The sequence below is a fragment of the Hibiscus syriacus genome, unplaced genomic scaffold, assembly GCF_006381635.1.
Source record: "Hibiscus syriacus cultivar Baekdansim isolate YM2019G1 unplaced genomic scaffold, ASM638163v2 tig00110187_pilon, whole genome shotgun sequence".
NCBI lineage: Eukaryota > Viridiplantae > Streptophyta > Magnoliopsida > Malvales > Malvaceae > Hibiscus > Hibiscus syriacus.
In genome coordinates, this window is record NW_024062618.1 from 1,822,296 (window position 1) to 1,842,022 (window position 19,727).

Here is a 19,727-nt window from a genome sequence, read left to right on the forward strand (position 1 = left end):
CCGCATTTTCCATTATTTTCAAATATTTTGAAAGCAGAGCTAGGCTCTCCAGGTCCTTTTTATTTTCGGTAAGGGGAGAAGATAATTCTGCTCCACCCAATCCTACAGAGATAATGCATTATGTGACAAACATGAATATGAATATCTTCATGTAAATGTAAGAGTTGGAACTCAGAACCAGAAGACTTTCCCAATATTTAAAACAGTATTTTCTAATCTTCTTCAGTTGAAATGCAACAAGAATGGCACTCCATGGCCACTTCAAAGACAGCATCAGCTCTCTAGTTTTCTCCTTGAAATTACCCCCAATTTTTCTTACAGAACTAGTTGCATCTGAATGAATGATACCAGACAAAAAAACATGAAAGCAATCAGTAAAGAGTGAAAAGAGAACCTGATTGTGTGTGAGTGTGTATTTTATTTGTACATATGTAGTTCCAACACAAAATCTATAAATAAATACTATAAATCTAAGATATTTCCATTAAACCTTCAAGAAATTTTAGACAAACAAGCTTTCTCCAAGTCAACAAAGCTATCCATTTGGGACTTAATTCTGGCCTTCTTAACCACTATCATCTCCGCATCTTGACTTCATTTCCTTGCAACTAACGAGTATTTCCTCAACTTTGGAAATAATGGCTGCAGAGCTTGAATCCAACACTTGAATTGCATCCCGTAAGATGTCAGCATCCTTGAGTAATCCCAAAAGCTTAAAGCTCACTTCTCTGTTTTTGTTTTCTTTAGCAGGGGGGTAATGGGCTTTAAAATTTTAATAAGAAACCGAATGCAACAAGGTGACTCCAGGAGATGGTCACTTGACCCTGACACAATAAATTCATACAAACCTTGAAGACTATTGTAATTTACTGTTGAAAGTAGAGGAATTCTTTATTATTTTCAATATCTTAAAACAGGTTACACGTTCCCTATATATATAGATGCTGAAACACCTAATTTCTAGGGATATGCAACTTACCTAGAATAGGTCAAATCATCTAAAACAAAGAAATAAACAGGAAATAAATATATACGGATATGGTAACAAGCTACCAGAATCCCCTAAAAATATGGAATCCCCAAAAGCCGGATCAGTGACTAAAATGTAATTTGGAAACTGTGTGCTCAATTTTGAAATAAGTTAAAAGTGTTGGGATTTAAGTAAAGAATTTTGATGATGGATTGAATAGCATAGATGGATAATTAAAGGGGTAATTTAGTCTTTTCAGATTAAAGGATATTTTGTATTCCTTTAAATACAGGTGATATACGTGGGTTTTTGGGAGAGTTCTGGAAGCCTTCTTCTTGCTCTCTTCTTCTTCTCGTAGCCCAGCTTAAAGGTAAGTTTGATTTTAACTGTTAATTTCTGGAATTTAGTTGGTTTTGAATCTTTGGGGGTTATATAAGCTTAAGGAAAGCTTGTATAAACTTAAAACATCAAGAAGGGAGAATTAGAAAGGAATTTCTATTAAGAGATTAGAAATGAAGTTTTGATATAGAAGGCTTTTTGAAATTCTAAGGATGAATTTGACTTGTCATCAATCTAATTAAGAAGTATAAGTGTTAGAATTGGAATTAGAACATTGAAAATTTGGTATGATTTTTGAATCTCGTATGGAATATAGGATTTTGAGGTTTAAGATGAAATAAATGAATATATGAGTTTAAGTATGTATGAAAGTTGGGAATATTAAAGGAATGAAGTAGATGTGTGAGCTGAAAATGAAGGATTTTCGAGCTCAAAATATGATTTCTGGGCAAGGGAATCGGTACCCATTCAAGGGGAACCGATACCCCTTCAAACGAACAAGAATTTCCAGTATGTCATGGGGGAACCGATACCCCCATAGGGGGGAACCGATTCCCCTAAAGGAAAATTGGAATATGGGTTTAATAAGTTAATTTAAGTTGCTAGTATCCAATTACAAGGTGTAGGTACCTAATGATGGTCTCGAAATGTACATTTATGTAGATTCTACGCATAAAGCAATTCCGGAACGTTTGGCAAGTAAGATCGATCAAGGGAAAGATAAGAGATTGGAATTGGCTAGTGAGGCCAGGTGAGTGCATATTAGTTAGTTTATGGTGCTAAATGGAAACAAGACTTGCGACAAGTCTATTTCCTATGTTAGAATGCATGAATATATGATTATACGTATATGAATGACATGAATTGTATGTATGCATGAATATATGTGTTGACATGCTTTTGAATGTAATGTTATGAGAAGTATGTGCTATATAATGTTATATATACATATGTGAAACTGAAACTATGTGACTGCATGAGAAAGATATGAGCCATATGACATGATATAGGTGAACATGAGAAAGCAAAGTATGAGATATAAAACTATGTGATCATAGTAAAATATTATTTATTATATGATAAGTGAAATAAGCTGGATATATTGATCTATAGGATGAAGTGAAAATAGTACACTAACTAGGGGATTGAAAAAATGATAAGATGAACGTATAAGATAGCTAGATGGGAAAGATTCATAGGTTTAAATAAACTATAACACATGGGTTGAATGATAGAAATTTGTGAAGTTATGAGAAGATTATAAGAGTGATATGAAATTGAATTAAGTAACAGATTAGATTATATATAGAAATAATAGAAGTGAGATATGTTATAAGTCTGCCCTAGATGAATACGAATATAAGAGTGCTATATGATTTATATTAGGATAATCTTGAGGATATAGATATATAGATAGATATGAAATGAAATGAAATGAGTTATATGAATACACAATTATGTGATGAAATGGTGAATTACCTGAACATGTGAATATATATATATATATCTATATTTTAAGAGAAGGCATAAGATTAAGATATAAGCAATATGACTTATAAGTATTGCTATTATAATGTTACATGATATGTTATGTATGTTAAAGGAATTATGTGATGGTATAAGAAATGCTATGAAATATATTGTGAAAACAAGTATATGTTATGAGATAAGACTATGACTATAAGCTACGTGAAAGTGTTCTAGGTGTTTCGATATATTATATGAAGTATATGATCTTATGTGAACAAGATATGATAGTATGTTTAATGAATAAAGGTGATTGGGTGAGAAATGATAGAAATTATATGAAAACATGACATATGTGACATGTGAATTATATGGAAATGATCTACGTGCAAGTGAACTATGGGACTATGTGATCATATGAAAAGAAGCTATGTGATACGTGATATGTGAAAGTGAATTACAAGTTTATGTGAATATTGAAATGAATAAATGATAACGCCCATGTTGTGTCATGAGAGCTAGGGGTATAGTTGGCATGCCAAGAGTCGAGGGTCTATTCGGTTCTTAGGACATATGTATATTCTTTGGAACATGTGTGAAGTCTCGAAAGACACATACTTGATCCCTAGCATATATATGATTCTTAAGGAATTCTACGTGGTCCTTATGGACATCATTATATGGCACTACGGTGCATTCTACGGGCACTTCGGTGCAATTCTACGGGCACTTCGGTGCAATTCTACGGGGCACTTCGGTGCATTTATACGAGCTGTGGTGACAGCATAGTGCACAACCTCTATAGACTCACATATCGATAGTTCTCACATATATACATGGGCTAATCCAGAAATATGAACAAATATAAGTTAGTGGTATGATAAATGCTATAGAAATGATATGATGTTGTGTGTGTATAGTGTTTGATTGAAATAGTATGTGATTATATGATAAAATGTTAATGATGAACTATGTGTATGCATGTATTTACGCAATTAATCTGATATGATTTTATACGATATGAAAAATGCATGAAGTTGCTGTAACATGATAGAACAGACTGCATGTATCAATAGGTTTTAAAGTGCATTAAGTTGTTATGCCTCACTATGTCTTCGACTTAGCGTGTGATTGTTTCACACGTAGGTTCGAGAAGAGTAAGGAGTGATGCGGAGCAAGACAGGTCAGTTTTCCTTACCAAAAGATCAGATCAGAAATATTTGACAAAGTATGTTTTTGGTTATGTATAAAGTGTTGGCATGTAATAAGTCATTAAGTACGAGCACTCTGATAAAGTTTGTATTTGTTTTAATAAAGTTTTAAATTCCCGGGATTTTTCTTAAGAGTCAAGGTTTGAAAAGTCAATGTGACACTTCGGACTCGTATCGGGTCGGATACGGGTGGGGGTGTTACATTTAATGGTATCAGAGCTATGGTTTAGCCGATTCTCGGCATAACCGAAGTCCAAAGTGTCATAAAAGGTGTACATGCCAACATAGATTGAAAAATTTCTGATCTGATAGTGTAAGGAATACGTTGTCTTGCTAATAAAATAAGAATAGTTTAATACAGTAGAAATCCGATCGTGATAATTTCGAAGTAAGTGAAAGGTGATATTCCTGATGGTGATAGCTATTCACTTGCCCTGGCCAGGCAGGATGAAGAGCGGACACCTCAGAAATGCCTAGTAAGATCAAAAGTTGATTTCCGAAAGTGAAATCATATTGAATAATGATAGAAAATTTTCATCGTTGGAATCGGAAAAACGATGTAGAGTAGTTTTGCTATTATGTGAATAGATAGAATATGGTGAACGGGTGTCACCATAAGAATGTTAAAAGATCTAATGACGTGATGATTACGTATAGAAGAACTCAAGGATAAGTGCATCAGTGACAAGTGTATAGATGTATATGTCAGAGCTTATGAGTTGGAACGAAGTGATAATATTGCGCATAAACAAGAGTATGTTTATGATAGGGTTTGCAGTTAAGATGGAAAGAGTTAGCATTGGCTACCTAGAGTATGTGATAAAAATGTACTGAAGTATAAGATATAAGATATTTTCAGGATATAATAACCAGATCTGCAATGGATCTGGATACAGTTGCATATTTGGATCATAGTAATGTGGTATAGTAAAGGAAAAGGAAGTAAGAATGGGTATATTTAAATAAAGCTGAGGATTGATAAGAAGAGTTTGAGAATATGATATCGATGATCAGATTATAGGACACAGGAAGTCAGAATGTTGAGTTTGAATAAAAGAAATTTCGGGATATATGAGAATAGAGGTGAAATTGATAAGTTGAGTAAGTGAATTTTAAGATAATTTCGATTTGACAGGATGTATGTGTTTGGTTGATTAGGGTTTGTACCCTAGATTGAACATATATATTGATAGCTGTCAGAGTAAAAGGGATAGAACAATAGGATTGAAGGAAAAGATAAGTTGAGTTAATTGATTATGATGTGAATTGAATATGGTTGTATTCTGAGCATAGCTATGATGTGAAACTGAGTAAGTGTTTGCATGGAATCTTCAGGAAGAAAAATACAAGTATAAGAATGATAAAGAATGAAGTTATGTATAAGAAATGGGTTATTAAAGTAATGAGGATGCAATGAAGATGGTACATAAAGATGAGTATAAGTAATAAGACAAGAGTATGTGAACATGAAAGGAAATATAAGATTTATGTAGAAGGAATAAGGAATAACGAAATGAAAGGGATTGATTTAAAGGATCAGATACGATGAATATGGAAGTACAGAGGACAATTTTGATATGGAAATAAGACCAGTGTGCAAGGTGAGGTGAAAATATTGTTTGACTCCTTAAAGTATATGTTTATCACATTGAAGAAGATTTAAAGTTGTGTTTTGGTCAATGATGACAAAATACAAGTTTGGTATGGTTTAAGGTAATTAAAGATTGATAAAGAATTTGATGGATTAAGGATTTGAGTAATGAGAACTGATGCTATTGGTTATATGATAAGCAACAGAAGATGAGTGTATAAACGAAAAATATAGTTGGAACTTAAGGATTGAAAAGTAAGTTTCTCATGATGACAAGAAAGAATAAGTCAGGGAAGCAACATAAGAACATTACAAGATATGTTCTTACTAAGATGTTCAGTGAAAATTCGAGGGCGAATTTTCTTATAAGGAGGGGAGATTTGTAACATCCCCAAAAGCCGGATCAGTGACTAAAATGTAAATTTTGGAACTGTGTGCTCAATTTTGAAATAAGTTAAAAGTGTTGGGATTTAAGTAAAGGAATTTTGATCTAAGATGTTCAGTGAAAATTCGAGGGCGAATTTTCTTATAAGGAGGGGAGATTTGTAACATCCCCAAAAGCCGGATCAGTGACTAAAATGTAAATTTTGGAAACTGTGTGCTCAATTTTGAAATAAGTTAAAAGTGTTGGGATTTAAGTAAAGAATTTTGATGATGGATTGAATAGCATAGATGGATAATTAAAGGGGTAATTTAGTCTTTCAGATTAAAGGATATTTGTATTTCCTTAAATACAGGTGATATACGTGGGTTTTGGGAGAGTTCTGGAAGCCTTCTTCTTGCTCTCTTCTTCTTCTGTAGCCCAGCTTAAAGGTAAGTTTGATTTTTAACTGTTAATTTCTGGAATTTATAAGTTGGTTTTGAATCTTTGGGGGTTATATAAGCTTAAGGAAAGCTTGTATAAACTTAAAACATCAAGAAGGGAGAATTAGAAAGGAATTTCTATTAAGAGATTAGAAATGAAGTTTTGATATAGAAAGGTTTTTGAAATTCTAAGGATGAATTGACTTGTCATCAATCTAATTAAGAAGTATAAAGTGTTAGAATTGGAATTAGAACACATTGAAAATTTGGTATGATTTTTGAATCTCGTATGGAATATAGGATTTTGAGGTTTAAGATGAAATAAATGAATATATATGAGTTTAAGTATGTGTATGAAAGTTGGGAATATTAAAGGGAATGAAGTATGATGTGTTGAGCTGAAAATGAAGGATTTTCGAGCTCAAAATATGATTTCTGGGCAAGGGGAATCGGTACCCATTCAAGGGGAACGATTACAAGGTGTAGGTACTAATGATGGTCGAAATGTACATTTATGTAGATTCTACGCATAAAGCAATTCCGGAAACGTTTGGCAAGTAAGATCGATCAAGGGAAAGATAAGAGATTGGAATTGGGTAGTGAGGCCAGGTGAGTGCCATATTAGTTAGTTATGGTGCTAAATGGAAACAAGACTTGCGACAAGTCTATTTCCTATGTTAGAATGCATGATATATGATTATACGTATATGAATGACATGAATTGTATGTATGCATGAATATATGTGTTGACATGCTTTTGAATGTAATGTTATGAGAAGTATGTGCTATAATGTATATATATACATATGTGAAACTGAACTATGTGACTGCATGAGAAAGATATGAGCCATATGACATGATATAGGTGAACATGAGAAAGCAAAGTATGAGATATAACTGTGATCATAGTAAAATAATATATTATTATATGATAAGTGAATAAGCTGGATAATATTGATCTATAGGATGAAGTGAAAATCGTACAAATAGGGGATTTGAACATAAATGATAAGATGAACGTATAAGATAAGCTAGATGGGAAAGATTCATAAGTTTAAATAAAACTATAACACATGGGTGAATGATAGAAATTTGTGAAGTTATATGAGAAGATTATAAGAGTGATATGAAATTGAATTAAGTAACAGATTAGATTATATATATAGAAATAATAGAAGTGAGATATGTTTATAAGTCTGCCCTAGATGAATACGAAATATAAGAGTGCTATATGATTTATATTAGGATAATCTTGAGGATATAGATATATAGATAGATATGAAATGAAATGAAATGAGTTATATGAATACACAATTATGTGATGAAATGGTGAATTACCTGAACATGTGAATAGATATATATAGATATATATATTATTATATATTATATATATGTTAAGAGAAGGCATAAGATTAAGATATAAGCAATATGACTTATAAGTATTGCTTATAATGTTACATGATATGTTATGTATGTTAAAGGAATATGTGATGGTATAAGAAATGCTATGAAATATATATAATGTGAAAACAAGTATATGTATGAGATAAGACTTATGACTATAAGCTACGTGAAAGTGTTCTAGGTGTTTCGATATATTATATGAAGTATATGATCTTATGTGAACAAGATATGATAAGTATGTTTATATGAATAAAGGTGATTGGTGAGAAATGATAGAAATTATATGAAAACATGACATATGTGACATGTGAATTATATGGAAATGATCTACGTGCAAGTGAACTACGGGACTATGTGATCATATGAAAAGAAGCTATGTGATACGTGATATGTGAAAGTGAATTACAAGTTTATGTGAATATTTGAAATGAAATAAATGATAAACGCCCATGTTAGTGTCATGAGAGCTAGGGGTATAGTTGGCATGCCAAGAGTCGAGGGTCTATTCGGTTTTTAGGACATATGTATTCTTTGGAACATGTGTGAAGTCTCGAAAGACACATACTTGATCCCTAGCATATGTATATGATTCTTAAGGAATTCTACGTGGTCCTTATGGACATCATTATATGGCACTACGGTGCAATTCTACGGGCACTTCGGTGCAATTCTACGGCACTTCGGTGCAATTCTACGGGGCACTCGGTGCATTTATACGAGCTGTGGTGACAGCATAGTGCACAACCTCTATAGACTCACATCGATAGTTCACATATATACATGGGCTAATCCAGAAATATGAACAAATATAAGTTAGTGGTATGATAAATGCTATAGAAATGATATGATGTTGTGTGTGTATAGTGTTTGATTGAAATAGTATGTGATATATGATAAAATGTTAATGATGAATATGTGTGGCATGTATTTACTGCAATTAATTGATATGATTTTACGATATGAAAAATGCATGAAGTTGCTGTAACATGATAGAACAGAACATGCATGTATCAATATAGGTTTAAAGTGCATTAAGTTGTTATGCCTCACTAAGTCTTCGACTTAGCGTGTGATTGTTTCACACGTAGGTTTCGAGAAGAGTAAGGAGTGATGCGGAGCAAGACAGGTCAGTTTTCTTTACCAAAAGATCAGATCAGAAATATTTGACAAAGTATGTTTTTGGTTATGTATAAAGTGTTGGCATGTAATAAGTCATTAAGTACGAGCACTCTGATAAAGTTTGTATTTTGTTTTAAATAAAGGTTTAAATTTCCCGGGATTTTTCTTAAGAGTCAAGGTTTGAAAAGTCAATGTGACACTTCGGACTCGTATCCGGGTCGGATACGGGTTGGGGGTGTTACAAAATAATTCTACACTCCCCCTCAAGCTGGATGGTAAATGTTAATTAACCCCAGCTTGGAACTTAGATCATCAAAAGTCTTTCTTGGTAGAGCCTTAGTAAGAATGTCGGTTGTTTGAAGACATGTGGGTACATATAGCATTTTGATCATCCCTTCCTCTATCTTCTCCTTTATAAAGTGTCGATCAATCTCCACATGCTTAGTTCTGTCATGATGGACTGGATTCTTGGCAATGCTGATTGCTGATTGCTTATCACAGAACATCTTCATAGGTTCTTCACTAGAAATTCTTAATTCCTCTAGTACCCTTCTTAGCCATATTCCCTCACAAATACCATGGGCTATTGCCCGGAATTCAGCTTCTGCACTGCTCCTTGACACCACTTATTGCTTCTTACTTCTCCATGCGACTAGATTTCCCCACACATAAGTACAATACCCTGAAGTTGATCTTCGGTCTTGTACTGATCCTGCCCAATCTGCATCACTGAACACCTCTATGTCTCTTCTTTGATTCTTCTCAAAAAATAATCCTTTCCCTGGAGCTTCAGATACCTTAGGATTCTATAAACTGACTTACCATGCCGACAGAAAAACCAATGTCTGGTCGTGTGTGAGAAAGGTAGATTAGTTTACCCACTAGCCTTTGGTATCTGCCTTTATCCACCGGTGCACAATTTTCTTTAGTGCCTAATTTTGTTGTTGAATCCATAGGTGTGTCCGTTGGCTTACATCCAAGCATCCCAGTTTCTTTTAATAGATCCAGTACGTATTTTCTTTGGGAAACACAGATTCCCTTTCTTGACCTTGTAATTTCCATACCTAGGAAGTATTTAAGCTGTCCAAGGTCCTTGATTTCAAATTCCTTTGCTAGAAGACCTTTGGTAGTATTGATTTCTTCCTCATAATCTCCTGTTAGGATAATGTCATCCACATATACAATGAGGATAGCCAGTTTTCCTGCAAATGAGTGTTTGACAAACAAGGTGTGATCTGATTGACATTGAGAATAGCCATGATTCTTTATTACCTTGGTAAATCTCTCAAACTAAGCTCTTGGTGATTGCTTGAGCCCGTATAATGATCTTTTAAGTTTGCAAACTTTGTTGTCAGTTTTCGGTGTCTCAAATCCTGAAGGGACATGTAAACTTCCTCAGCTAAGTCCCCATTTAGAAAGGCATTCTTGACATCTAGTTGGTGAAGGGGCCAATCAAGATTTGCAGCTAGAGATAGGAGAACCCGAACTGTGTTTAACTTGGCTACTGGGGCAAATGTTTCCTCATAGTCGATTCCATACGATTGAGTGAATCCCTTTGCCATTAGCCGTGCCTTGAAACGATTAACACTTCCATCTTCATTGTACTTGATTGAGAATATCCATTTGCATCCTACTGGCCTTTTTCCCGATGGTAATTCTGATATTTCCCGGGTGCCATTCTTTTCCAGTGCATTTATTTCTTCATGCACAGCAGCTTTCCACTCGGGAGATCCAAGAGCTTCTTGTATGTTATTTGGGACCTGAGTGTTGTCGATGTTGGCAACAAACGACTTGAATTTTGGTGACAGGCCTTCATATGATATAAAGGTGTATATAGGATGTTTTGTGCAAGTTCTAACCCCTTTCCTCACGGCAATAGGATAGTCACTGTCATCACCAGTTAGTTCACTCTGTGAGGGCTCAGATTAGGATTACCTGAAGGATCTTCACAAGATCTTGGACTAGGATCAGATTCTTGGTTTTACTGCAGAGGTGTTGGATCTTCACAAGATCTTGGACTAGGATCAAATTCTTGGTTTTGCTGCAGAGGTGTTGGTGGTTCCATCTCCTTTTGGTTCTTCCTCCTCCGTGAATAGGTAATCAACTCATTATTAGTTGTTGATTTACTAGTGTCCAGATTTTGGTAGGAAGATTCTAGGGAGAGATGTTGTTTAGAATTTGGTGATGGGTGAGATTGGTCAGGATTTGGAGAGAGCTGAACTGATTCATCAATATCCCAAATTTGATATTCCTAGGTAAAATTGGTCTCCCCCTGAATATCAGATTTGGGGTAGTAGGGCTGGTGCTCAAAAAAGGTAACATCCATGGAGTGGTAGTACTGTTTAGTGACCGGTGAGTAGCACTTATACCCCTTTTGAGTTGGAGAGTACCCAAGGAAGATACACTTAAGTGCTCTAGGATCAAGTTTATCCCTTTTATGTTGATGGACATGAACAAAGGTTGAACACCCGAAAACCTTGAAGAGAATAGTGGAGATGAGACGTGTATTTGGGAAAAACTGAAGTAAGGTTTGACAAGGACTTTGAAAGTTGAGAATCCTAGATGGCAGCCGGTTTATGAGGTATGCCGCAGTGAGAATAGCTTCACCCCAGAAATGTTTCGGTATATGAGTAGAAAACATAAGAGATCTTTTCAGCAATTCCATTTTGCTGAGGGGTATTGACACATGAGCTTTGATGAATGATGCCATGACTCAAGAGATAATCATTGAGTATGAATTTGAAGTATTCTTTGGCATTGTCAGTTTTCAGAATTTGGATTTTGGCTTGGAATTACGTTTGTATCATGGTGTTGAAGTTTTTGAAAATCTGACTTGCCTCTGATTTTTCTTTCATGAGAAAGACCCATGTAAGCCGAGTGTGATCATCAATAAATGTAATGAACCAACGGGAACCAGTCACATTTTTTATTTTAGATGAACCCCAAACATCACTGTGAATCATTGAAAAAGGATGGGATTCTTTGTAAGATTAGTTGGGATAAGAATTACGGACATGTTTGGAGAATTGACAAATTTCACACTTGAACTCATTTGGATTTTTATTATGAAATAGAGAAGGAAACAGTTTCTCAAGATACAATAAATTCGGATGACCTAATCTATAGTGTCATAACATGATTGCACTATCATTATTAGAACAACTGACAGAAAAAGAAGTAGGATTACCAAACACTAGACAATCGGACTGATAAGTTGTGCCTTGAGGAGGATTTGTAACCTCGAGAAGATAGAGTCCCGAGCACATTTTAGCACTGCCAATCATCTTCCCCGAGTCCAAGACCTGAAATTCACACATGGTTGAACCAAATTTAGTCACACAATTCAAGTCTCGAGTAAGTTTACTAATGGACATTAAATTGCAATTCAAATTTGGCACAAGAAGAACTGATTCAAGTGTAATATTCTCTGATACTTTAATAGAACCTGTACCAACCACTTTTGAGAGTGAACCATCGGCTATTCTGACCGTTAAGTGCTTATCACATGGACTGTAAGTAGAAAATAGGTCCTCATTTCCAGTCATATGGTCTGAAGCTCCAGAATCTATAATCCACAGATTTGACGTCTCTTTTTTAACATTGAGAGCGCTTAAAAAATTACCTTTTTGGGCTAAGGATCCAGTACCAACCACAGTGGAGGTTTGGGCATGCAAAGACTGGTTGAACAGCTTCTGTAGAACCTCTAATTGTTCCTTGCTGAATGGAGTAGGTTCAGGTGAAGGTTTGTCATCCATTGAGACAAAATTGCCTCACCCCTCTTTGTTGTTGGCAGACCGGGAAGACTTCAATCTGCAGGCTTACCATGAATTTTCCAGCAAGTGTCCCTGGTGTGACCAGGTCGGCGGCAGTGATCACACCAAGGGCGTCCTTTCTTTGGTTTGGTGTCATTGGTGTTGTAGGAGTTCCCTCTAACAGCAAGGGCTGAGCTCTCAAGACTTGTAATTGGTTCTTGAGAGCCCATCATGATTTTCTTTCGACTCTCCTCTCTCCGGACTTCAGAAAAAGCCTCTCGGATATTAAGTAGAGGTTTAGATCCCAAGATTCTTCCTCTTACTTCATCTAGATTTTTATTTAATCCAATCAGAAACTTATATATTCTCTTCCGTTCAATGATCTGTCTATACCTGATTCCATCATCTAGACAGCTCCAATTGTGCTCCTCGAACGAGTCCAGCTGTTGCCAATAGCGGTTGAGTGTATTGAAGTACTGGGTTATTGTTAAATCTCCTTGACGGAAGTCATGGAGAACACTCTCCACTTCAAACAGCTCAGATGTATTCTCATTGTTGGAATACGTCTCCTTTGCAGCCTCCCAGATTTCCCTTGCTGTTCTGTAGAGTAGAAAGTTCTCTCCGATTTCATTTGTCATGGAATTAATGAGCCATGACATGACCATATTATTCTCGGAATTCCATATTTTGAACTTCTCATCATCCTGGCTTGGCTTGGCTGCCACGCCTTTGAGATAATCATCCTTTCCTCTTCCGCATATGAACATCATAATAGAGTGGGACCATTGGAGATAGTTGTTCCCATTCAGTTTGTGTCCTGTAATGGGCATGAGATTGCTATCTCCACTACTGTTACTGGAGGCCATGGCTACCTGGTTGGAGGTGATTTGGGACACGGAAGCAGTTGAGTCACTTCTCCCGTATTTGGTTATATGAGGGATTTAGGGTTCAGAGAATGCTCTGATACCATGTTGAAAGTAGATGAATTCTTTATTATTTTCAATATCTTAAAATAGGTTACACGTTCCCTATATATATAGATGCTGAAACACCTAATTTCTAGGGATATTGCAACTTACCTAGAATAGGGTCAAATCTATCTAAAACAGAAAGAAATAAATAGGAAATAAATATATACGGATATGGTAACAAGCTACCAGAATCCCCTAAAAATATGGAACAAAATACTGATCTGTTTAACTCTAGATTTCCTTAATTTCGGCCCTCTAACACGCAAACAGATATGCATTCAAACTAAACTCTAAATAATTCTACATTTACATGTTCAAAACATTTTATTCAAGTATTGGTCTAAGGGATCAAAAAGCATAAAAGCTAAGCATATAAGCATGGATCTCTTGACATTTGAATTTAAAAAATAAAGAATATAAATAACCGAAGATAAAAGGTGAAAACCAAATGTGTGGCAGCATAGATTAACATCCGCCTTCAATTGTAACAAGTTAGAGTATAGCAAGTAAATGTGAGACTCCAACGTAAGCACACAACCGGTCATTTACAAAGTCTGTTTGTACGGAAATAATAGTATAATAAGTATTGGATTGCACCTTCTCACATGAACCCTATATGTGCATAAAATGCTCAACTATTACGCAGAAATTACTTGTAGATTCGTAAATACTAATTAAAAAGCAACTTCAAGAGCTGAAGAACTTACATCATTGGTTAAGACGTAGAAAACAGCCGCAGCAGCCAGGTTGCTTGGGATGTCATCAAAGTTGAGCCCCAAAATAGAATCAATTATTGTCTTAGCCATCCTGAAAATAACATATTTATGAAGCCAGTGTAAGTACAACAAAGTGCTCCAGAGTAATTCTTACCCCTAGAAAACAATAGTATATTCATGCATATGCTCTGTCTTAAGGGAAAACCACTCCATCTTTGATCTACAAATTCTTTTAGAGTGAAACATGTACTGACCCAGTAAATTTAGAAGATTTAGAAAAAGTAACAAACTATAAGAATGCCAGTCAATGGCACCTATACATTTTTATTATGTATAAAGTGTCTTGAGTTGTTCATAAGAGTCAAGTCATCAACTTAGCTAAAAGTTACTCACAAATCAAAATAAAGGATGGTTTGGTCTTTAATTTATTTTACATATTAAAAAACACTATCAACTCCTTAAAAATCTACCTATTTAGTTTTTTTTTTTTTTGTGAAAAAAAGAGAACAGAACCTGACCAAGTACACCAGATTCTAGTAAGAAAAAACTATAACAGAATGTAACAGATCTTAATGCTACTGGAAACACAAACTAACCACCAAAGGAGATTTTAAAATTGATAACAAAATCAAATGCCATCAGTTCTGAGAAGGGAATTCAATTTTTCAAACTCTTCCTGTAAATCCATATAGCCCAAAAGCTAAAACAAAACTTCAAAATAAGCAAACTATACCTTTAACCTAATTTGAATTCAAATTTCTAAAGTCCATCCAAAATTAACACTACCCAGATGCCCATATCAAGAGATTTCAACAAAAGGAACCTTAAAACTAGAAACCCAATACCCATGAGTTCTCAACAATCTCCTCTGTGGGGCGGTGGCGCAAATCGAAAGCAAAGACAAGAGGCTCGCTCTCCTGACCCTTACCGGGTGGCCTTTCTTTAACCCATCGAGCGCGAAATTAACTTCGTCCACGTGCTTCATCATTTCCCCGAATTCTTGAGCCTCCATAAGACTCGAAATCGACGAAATCCATGGCATAGAAGAACACCCCACTTCTTTCTTGCTCTGGCCTTGCTTATGTTTCTTGGATCTTCTAACGACGTCGTTTTTCGAATCGTCGAATTCAAAATCCCTTTGGGTTGTTATTGTTTTAACGGACGTTTTAGTTTGGTTCTTGTGGCCGTTGTCGTTGAATTCTTGAGAGGATGGCCATAAGGAAGAGGATTCTTGAGTGGCTGGTAAGGGTAAGTCGTAGATGTCATGAGACGGCGCCGTTTCTTGGGAAAAGGAAATGAGTCGGAAAAGTCATCGTCCAGGGAGTCGTGAAATGTCCTGGTTAAACCACAGTTGCGGCGACCGTAGGTTCTGACGATCATGATCTGGGTTTCTTTGTGGGTGTGGCGTAGTTTTACCTTGGATTTGGCATTGAAAAGAAAGACAATGTTCTTTTGGGTACATATCAGAACAAAAATCGAATTTTTGAGATTTTGAAATGAAAGTCTCTCTCACTTTCGTGGACGAGCTGAAAGAAGGATAATAAAAGAAACGTTGTAGAACAAGGAATTAGAAAGAAGAAAAAAATCTGGGTCGGGTTAAGACTTAAGATTTTGTTTGTGTCTGGTTTGGTCCAGATTTTAGGGGGGGGGGAGAAACTATCTAAGCATTCAATAGAATTAAGTTAAAACTTTTTGACTTATTTAAATTAATAAGTCTTATTTTATAATTTAAATTTTTTATTTAATTTAATTATAAATAATTATAATACTTGATCATAATTTAATTGACTTTTATAATTATATACGATATACAAATATTTTTTCAAGATTCTAGATAAACATTATCTTATAATTATCACATACTATTTAATATATATATACTTTTTATGTGATGCTCATATATCAAGTAAAATCGAATTTAAATATTAATTCAGTAATTACTAAAAATTTCAAATCATTCCAATTTTATTTTATAACTAAAATTTTATTCAAAATCTTTTTGAGTCTAGTCATATTTATAAAATTACAAATTAAATTAAGTTAAATTAACTTTCTAAACATTAAATCAAATAAAAGAATATTTTTTTAAATCAAATTAAATTTTACTAATCTTAAAATTATCTCAAGATTTAAATTTTGTAAGGGCAATTTGGTGATTAACGTGAGCGCTCGGCTCACGTAGTTGGAATCTTCTTCGACCTCCCACTGCGACTGAACTATTGGCCTTGAATTAACGGGACTCTTTATTCATGTTTATTGAAAATTTTGTAATTGTACTTCTAAATACATATATATTTGTATCTATTCATTTAGATCAAATACTAAGAATCCATTTAACAATTTTCAATTGATCGATTAAGTTAACAAAAATTGAGACAGCATGTATATAAAAACAATTCCTATAATTAAATATGATAGCAGTGTAATTAGAGCTGATTGTGAATGAAGAATGCCTTTAAATTAGATTTTCTCTTAGTTTGTATTAATTTTATGATAATCATTAACAAAATATAATAAGAAAAATTGTAAAACTAATAACTAAAGCTAATGGGATATACCGCGCCAACATCAGGCTTTCAGCTTCATTTTCTTATTTAAAAAAGGTCTACTACTCCATGCCCTCTAGCTATGCTTTCAAGGCTACATAGCCAGAAAAAAAGGAAAAGAAAATGAACGTTTGGGTTTTCACCTGGGGGTAACGTCAGTGATAGTGACAGGAACAGAACTCATCTGAATGCTGGTTGATGTGGCAGACGATTCGATCGACTTCTTACTCGAAGATGCCACTCCATCTTGAAAGAATCCTGGTGCCATAAGTTCTTTATCGTTCAGCCGAACATTTCGTCCCAGCATTTTAATAACCTGGCTCATTAAAGGCCTTCGATTGGCTGCTGCTTGCGTGCAGAAAAAGGCTACTTTCATGTACCTAAGGACTTCTTCATCCGGAAATTCTCCGAGCTCAGGATCCACGAGCTCGAGGAGCTTGCCTTCTTCATGGAGCTGCCATGCCTATCAAAACAAACAATAATAATATGTTGATTACGTTGAAGAATGATACACGGTAAAACTACAGAAATACCTTAAACAAAAAAAAACGTGTACCCATTCCAAGAGTAGCATCCCCGTGCCTCCCCAGTCAGTCTTTGAGCTGCTTCGGCCACTAATGATTTCAAGTACAAGGACACCAAAGCTATAAACATCAGCCTTCATGGTTAACTGACCACCCAAAGCATATTCTGGGGCTAGATAACCACTGCACAGAATGAAATAAGCATAAGTCATTACCATTCCCATTTCATCGTAATAAAAAAATTATTCTAGAGATTTAGGTTTCATTCAGAACAAAAACCGAGAGACAACATTGGATCTCTAGTGGCCATTTTTTTCACAGATTCAGTTCCTGAAATGCTGATTATCCATACTACGCAAACTTAGTCCAAACCCATAAGGGAAATAGGATACTGGAGAAGCTTTGGATAAAGCATGTACTAAGTTCTTCTTTCCCCACTACTTGCTATGCAATTTAACTTGTTTGATATCTGGTTCGAGTTCAGCTACGATATGCTCATTAAAGAAACTATAGAAATAAAATACAAATGCCATCTAAATCCATTTTCTGAACCAACATTAAGCAAGGATTTGTTCACATGTAGGTAATGTTGATTATACAGATTCCATTTCCCTCTTGAGCTGTCAAAGTGTGCAAATTAAACGTGAATTTATGAAAGCATCTTCGATTTCAAAGACAATGCTAAGGTGATTGGGATCTTTATATTCTATGTAGACAATGACTTCTCGAAGAAGTCAAATACAGACTGGATGACAATACAAAAAGCCTCAAAAGGAAAACAGAGCAGAAAAAATAATCTAATATTGAAGAAGAGCAGAAAAAGAAGCAGTGACTTACGTTGTTCCCGCTATTCTGGTACTAATATGAGTGATATTATCTGGAAAAAGTTTTGCCAACCCAAAATCTCCAATTTTAGGGTTAAAGTCTTTGTCAAGAAGTATGTTACTAGATTTGATGTCTCTATGAACAATATGCGGAACAAGTTCTTCGTGAAGGAAGGCAAGACCCCTAGCAATACCTATACAAATAGCTGACCTCTTGCTCCAATCCAATTTGATATTTGTACTCCTTTGATCTGCAAAACCAAGGAATTCAAAAATGATAATTAAGTCTTCCTCAATGTTATTGGTAACCATTGAAACACAAACTTCAGATCATCTTACCTAACAAAACTTTATCAAGACTCTTATTTTCAACATATTCATAGACCAATATCCGGTTCGCTCCTTCAATACAACACCCGATCAGCTCGACAAGGTTTGGATGCTTGACATTTGATATAGTATTGATCTCCGTCAAAAATTCACGAGCTCCCTGTTTTGATTGTGCAGCAAGTGTCTTCACGGCAACTTCAGTTCCATCTTTTAGAATTCCCTAGCAACATATATATAATTAGTCAGACACCAAGTTTGACTTACAAGTGGATGCTAGAATGTCCTAACGAATGAACCGATATTAGGAAATCGCATTCAGGCTTATAGATCTCTGACCCTCTAGGTCTAGTTAGCCTCTAGTTTTAGTCTACTAACATTGAAGGTTGCAACAGAAAGCTAAATTTCTATAAATAAGTCAATGTTTTTAGTTCTCTAATGTTCTCAATCTTTTATGAAAGTTCTAAGCCAAAATATAGCACTGTTGCACTTGAATTCAAATCAATAGACATTAGAAGCAGTACAAATATTATCAAATCAGCTTTAAGCAGTACTAATGGATTTCCTGAATCCTGATATCCCTGTGATTGTGCACAGAAGTCAACGAGATATAAAGGTCCCCCAATAACATAAGAAAATATAAAACTGAAAGGAAAAATATGCATAATTGAAACCTATCTTATTCGAACTCAGTGTGAGTTTTGGGTACCGGTATGTATCCAATTCAGGTATATTCATTTCATTTATTTTTGAGTTTCTCTTTGCATTTGAAGGGTAATTGTTGGATTATATCTCATACCCTCGTCACGATATGCATCTAACAAAAATACTTTAAGAAAAATGAGAACTCGGAATAGCATAGATTAAAAAAGCTTCTCCGAAACATCCCAGCATCAAAGTTCTTAACTTCTCGCTGATCAATTAACGTGTTAATTTAGATTTAAGTATGCATAATTTGACTAGATAAAGTAATAAATATAAGTAAAATTAAAGCACCTTGTAAACGGTTCCAAAACCTCCATACCCTATTTTATTGCTTGAATGAAAATCATCTGTGGCTGATCTTAATTGATTGTATGAGAAATGATTGACTCTCCGAAGCAATTGCTCTGCAAAAATTTTCAAAAATCTTAAAAAAACAATGATAGTGTTAAAAAAAATA

At 34.8% G+C, this 19,727-nt stretch overlaps 2 protein-coding genes and 1 pseudogene across 6 annotated transcripts in view; 1 reads left to right on the top strand and 2 right to left on the bottom strand.

The window, feature by feature from the left end:
- On the bottom strand, positions 1-15,952 carry LOC120217654 (wings apart-like protein 1). Of its 2 annotated transcripts, XM_039214728.1 has the most exons (5): positions 15,190-15,952; positions 14,336-14,435; positions 12,093-12,207; positions 491-824; positions 1-333 (listed from the first exon to the last, which is right to left on the bottom strand). In XM_039214728.1, exons 1-4 carry the CDS (start codon positions 15,384-15,386, stop codon positions 721-723), a joined length of 516 nt encoding a protein of 171 aa, XP_039070659.1. In that variant the 5' UTR covers positions 15,387-15,952; the 3' UTR covers positions 1-333; positions 491-720. The 2 variants fall into 2 exon arrangements, 1 of the variants encoding a protein (XP_039070659.1); XR_005525164.1 differs by lacking the exon at positions 12,093-12,207.
- Positions 14,816-19,727, top strand: part of LOC120217651 — a 27,866-nt pseudogene continuing 22,954 nt past the window's right edge.
- Positions 16,898-19,727, bottom strand: part of LOC120217653 (putative serine/threonine-protein kinase) — an 18,707-nt gene continuing 15,877 nt past the window's right edge. For all 4 annotated transcript variants that reach the window (XM_039214727.1, XM_039214725.1, XM_039214726.1 and 1 more), the window contains exons 3-7: positions 19,562-19,674; positions 18,578-18,788; positions 18,252-18,489; positions 17,447-17,597; positions 16,898-17,353 (exon numbers count right to left, since the gene is read on the bottom strand). In XM_039214727.1, coding sequence (XP_039070658.1) covers positions 17,030-17,353; positions 17,447-17,597; positions 18,252-18,489; positions 18,578-18,788; positions 19,562-19,674 — 1,037 coding nt within the window. In that variant the 3' untranslated portion in view covers positions 16,898-17,029. The remainder of the gene's footprint in view (positions 17,354-17,446; positions 17,598-18,251; positions 18,490-18,577; positions 18,789-19,561; positions 19,675-19,727) is intronic.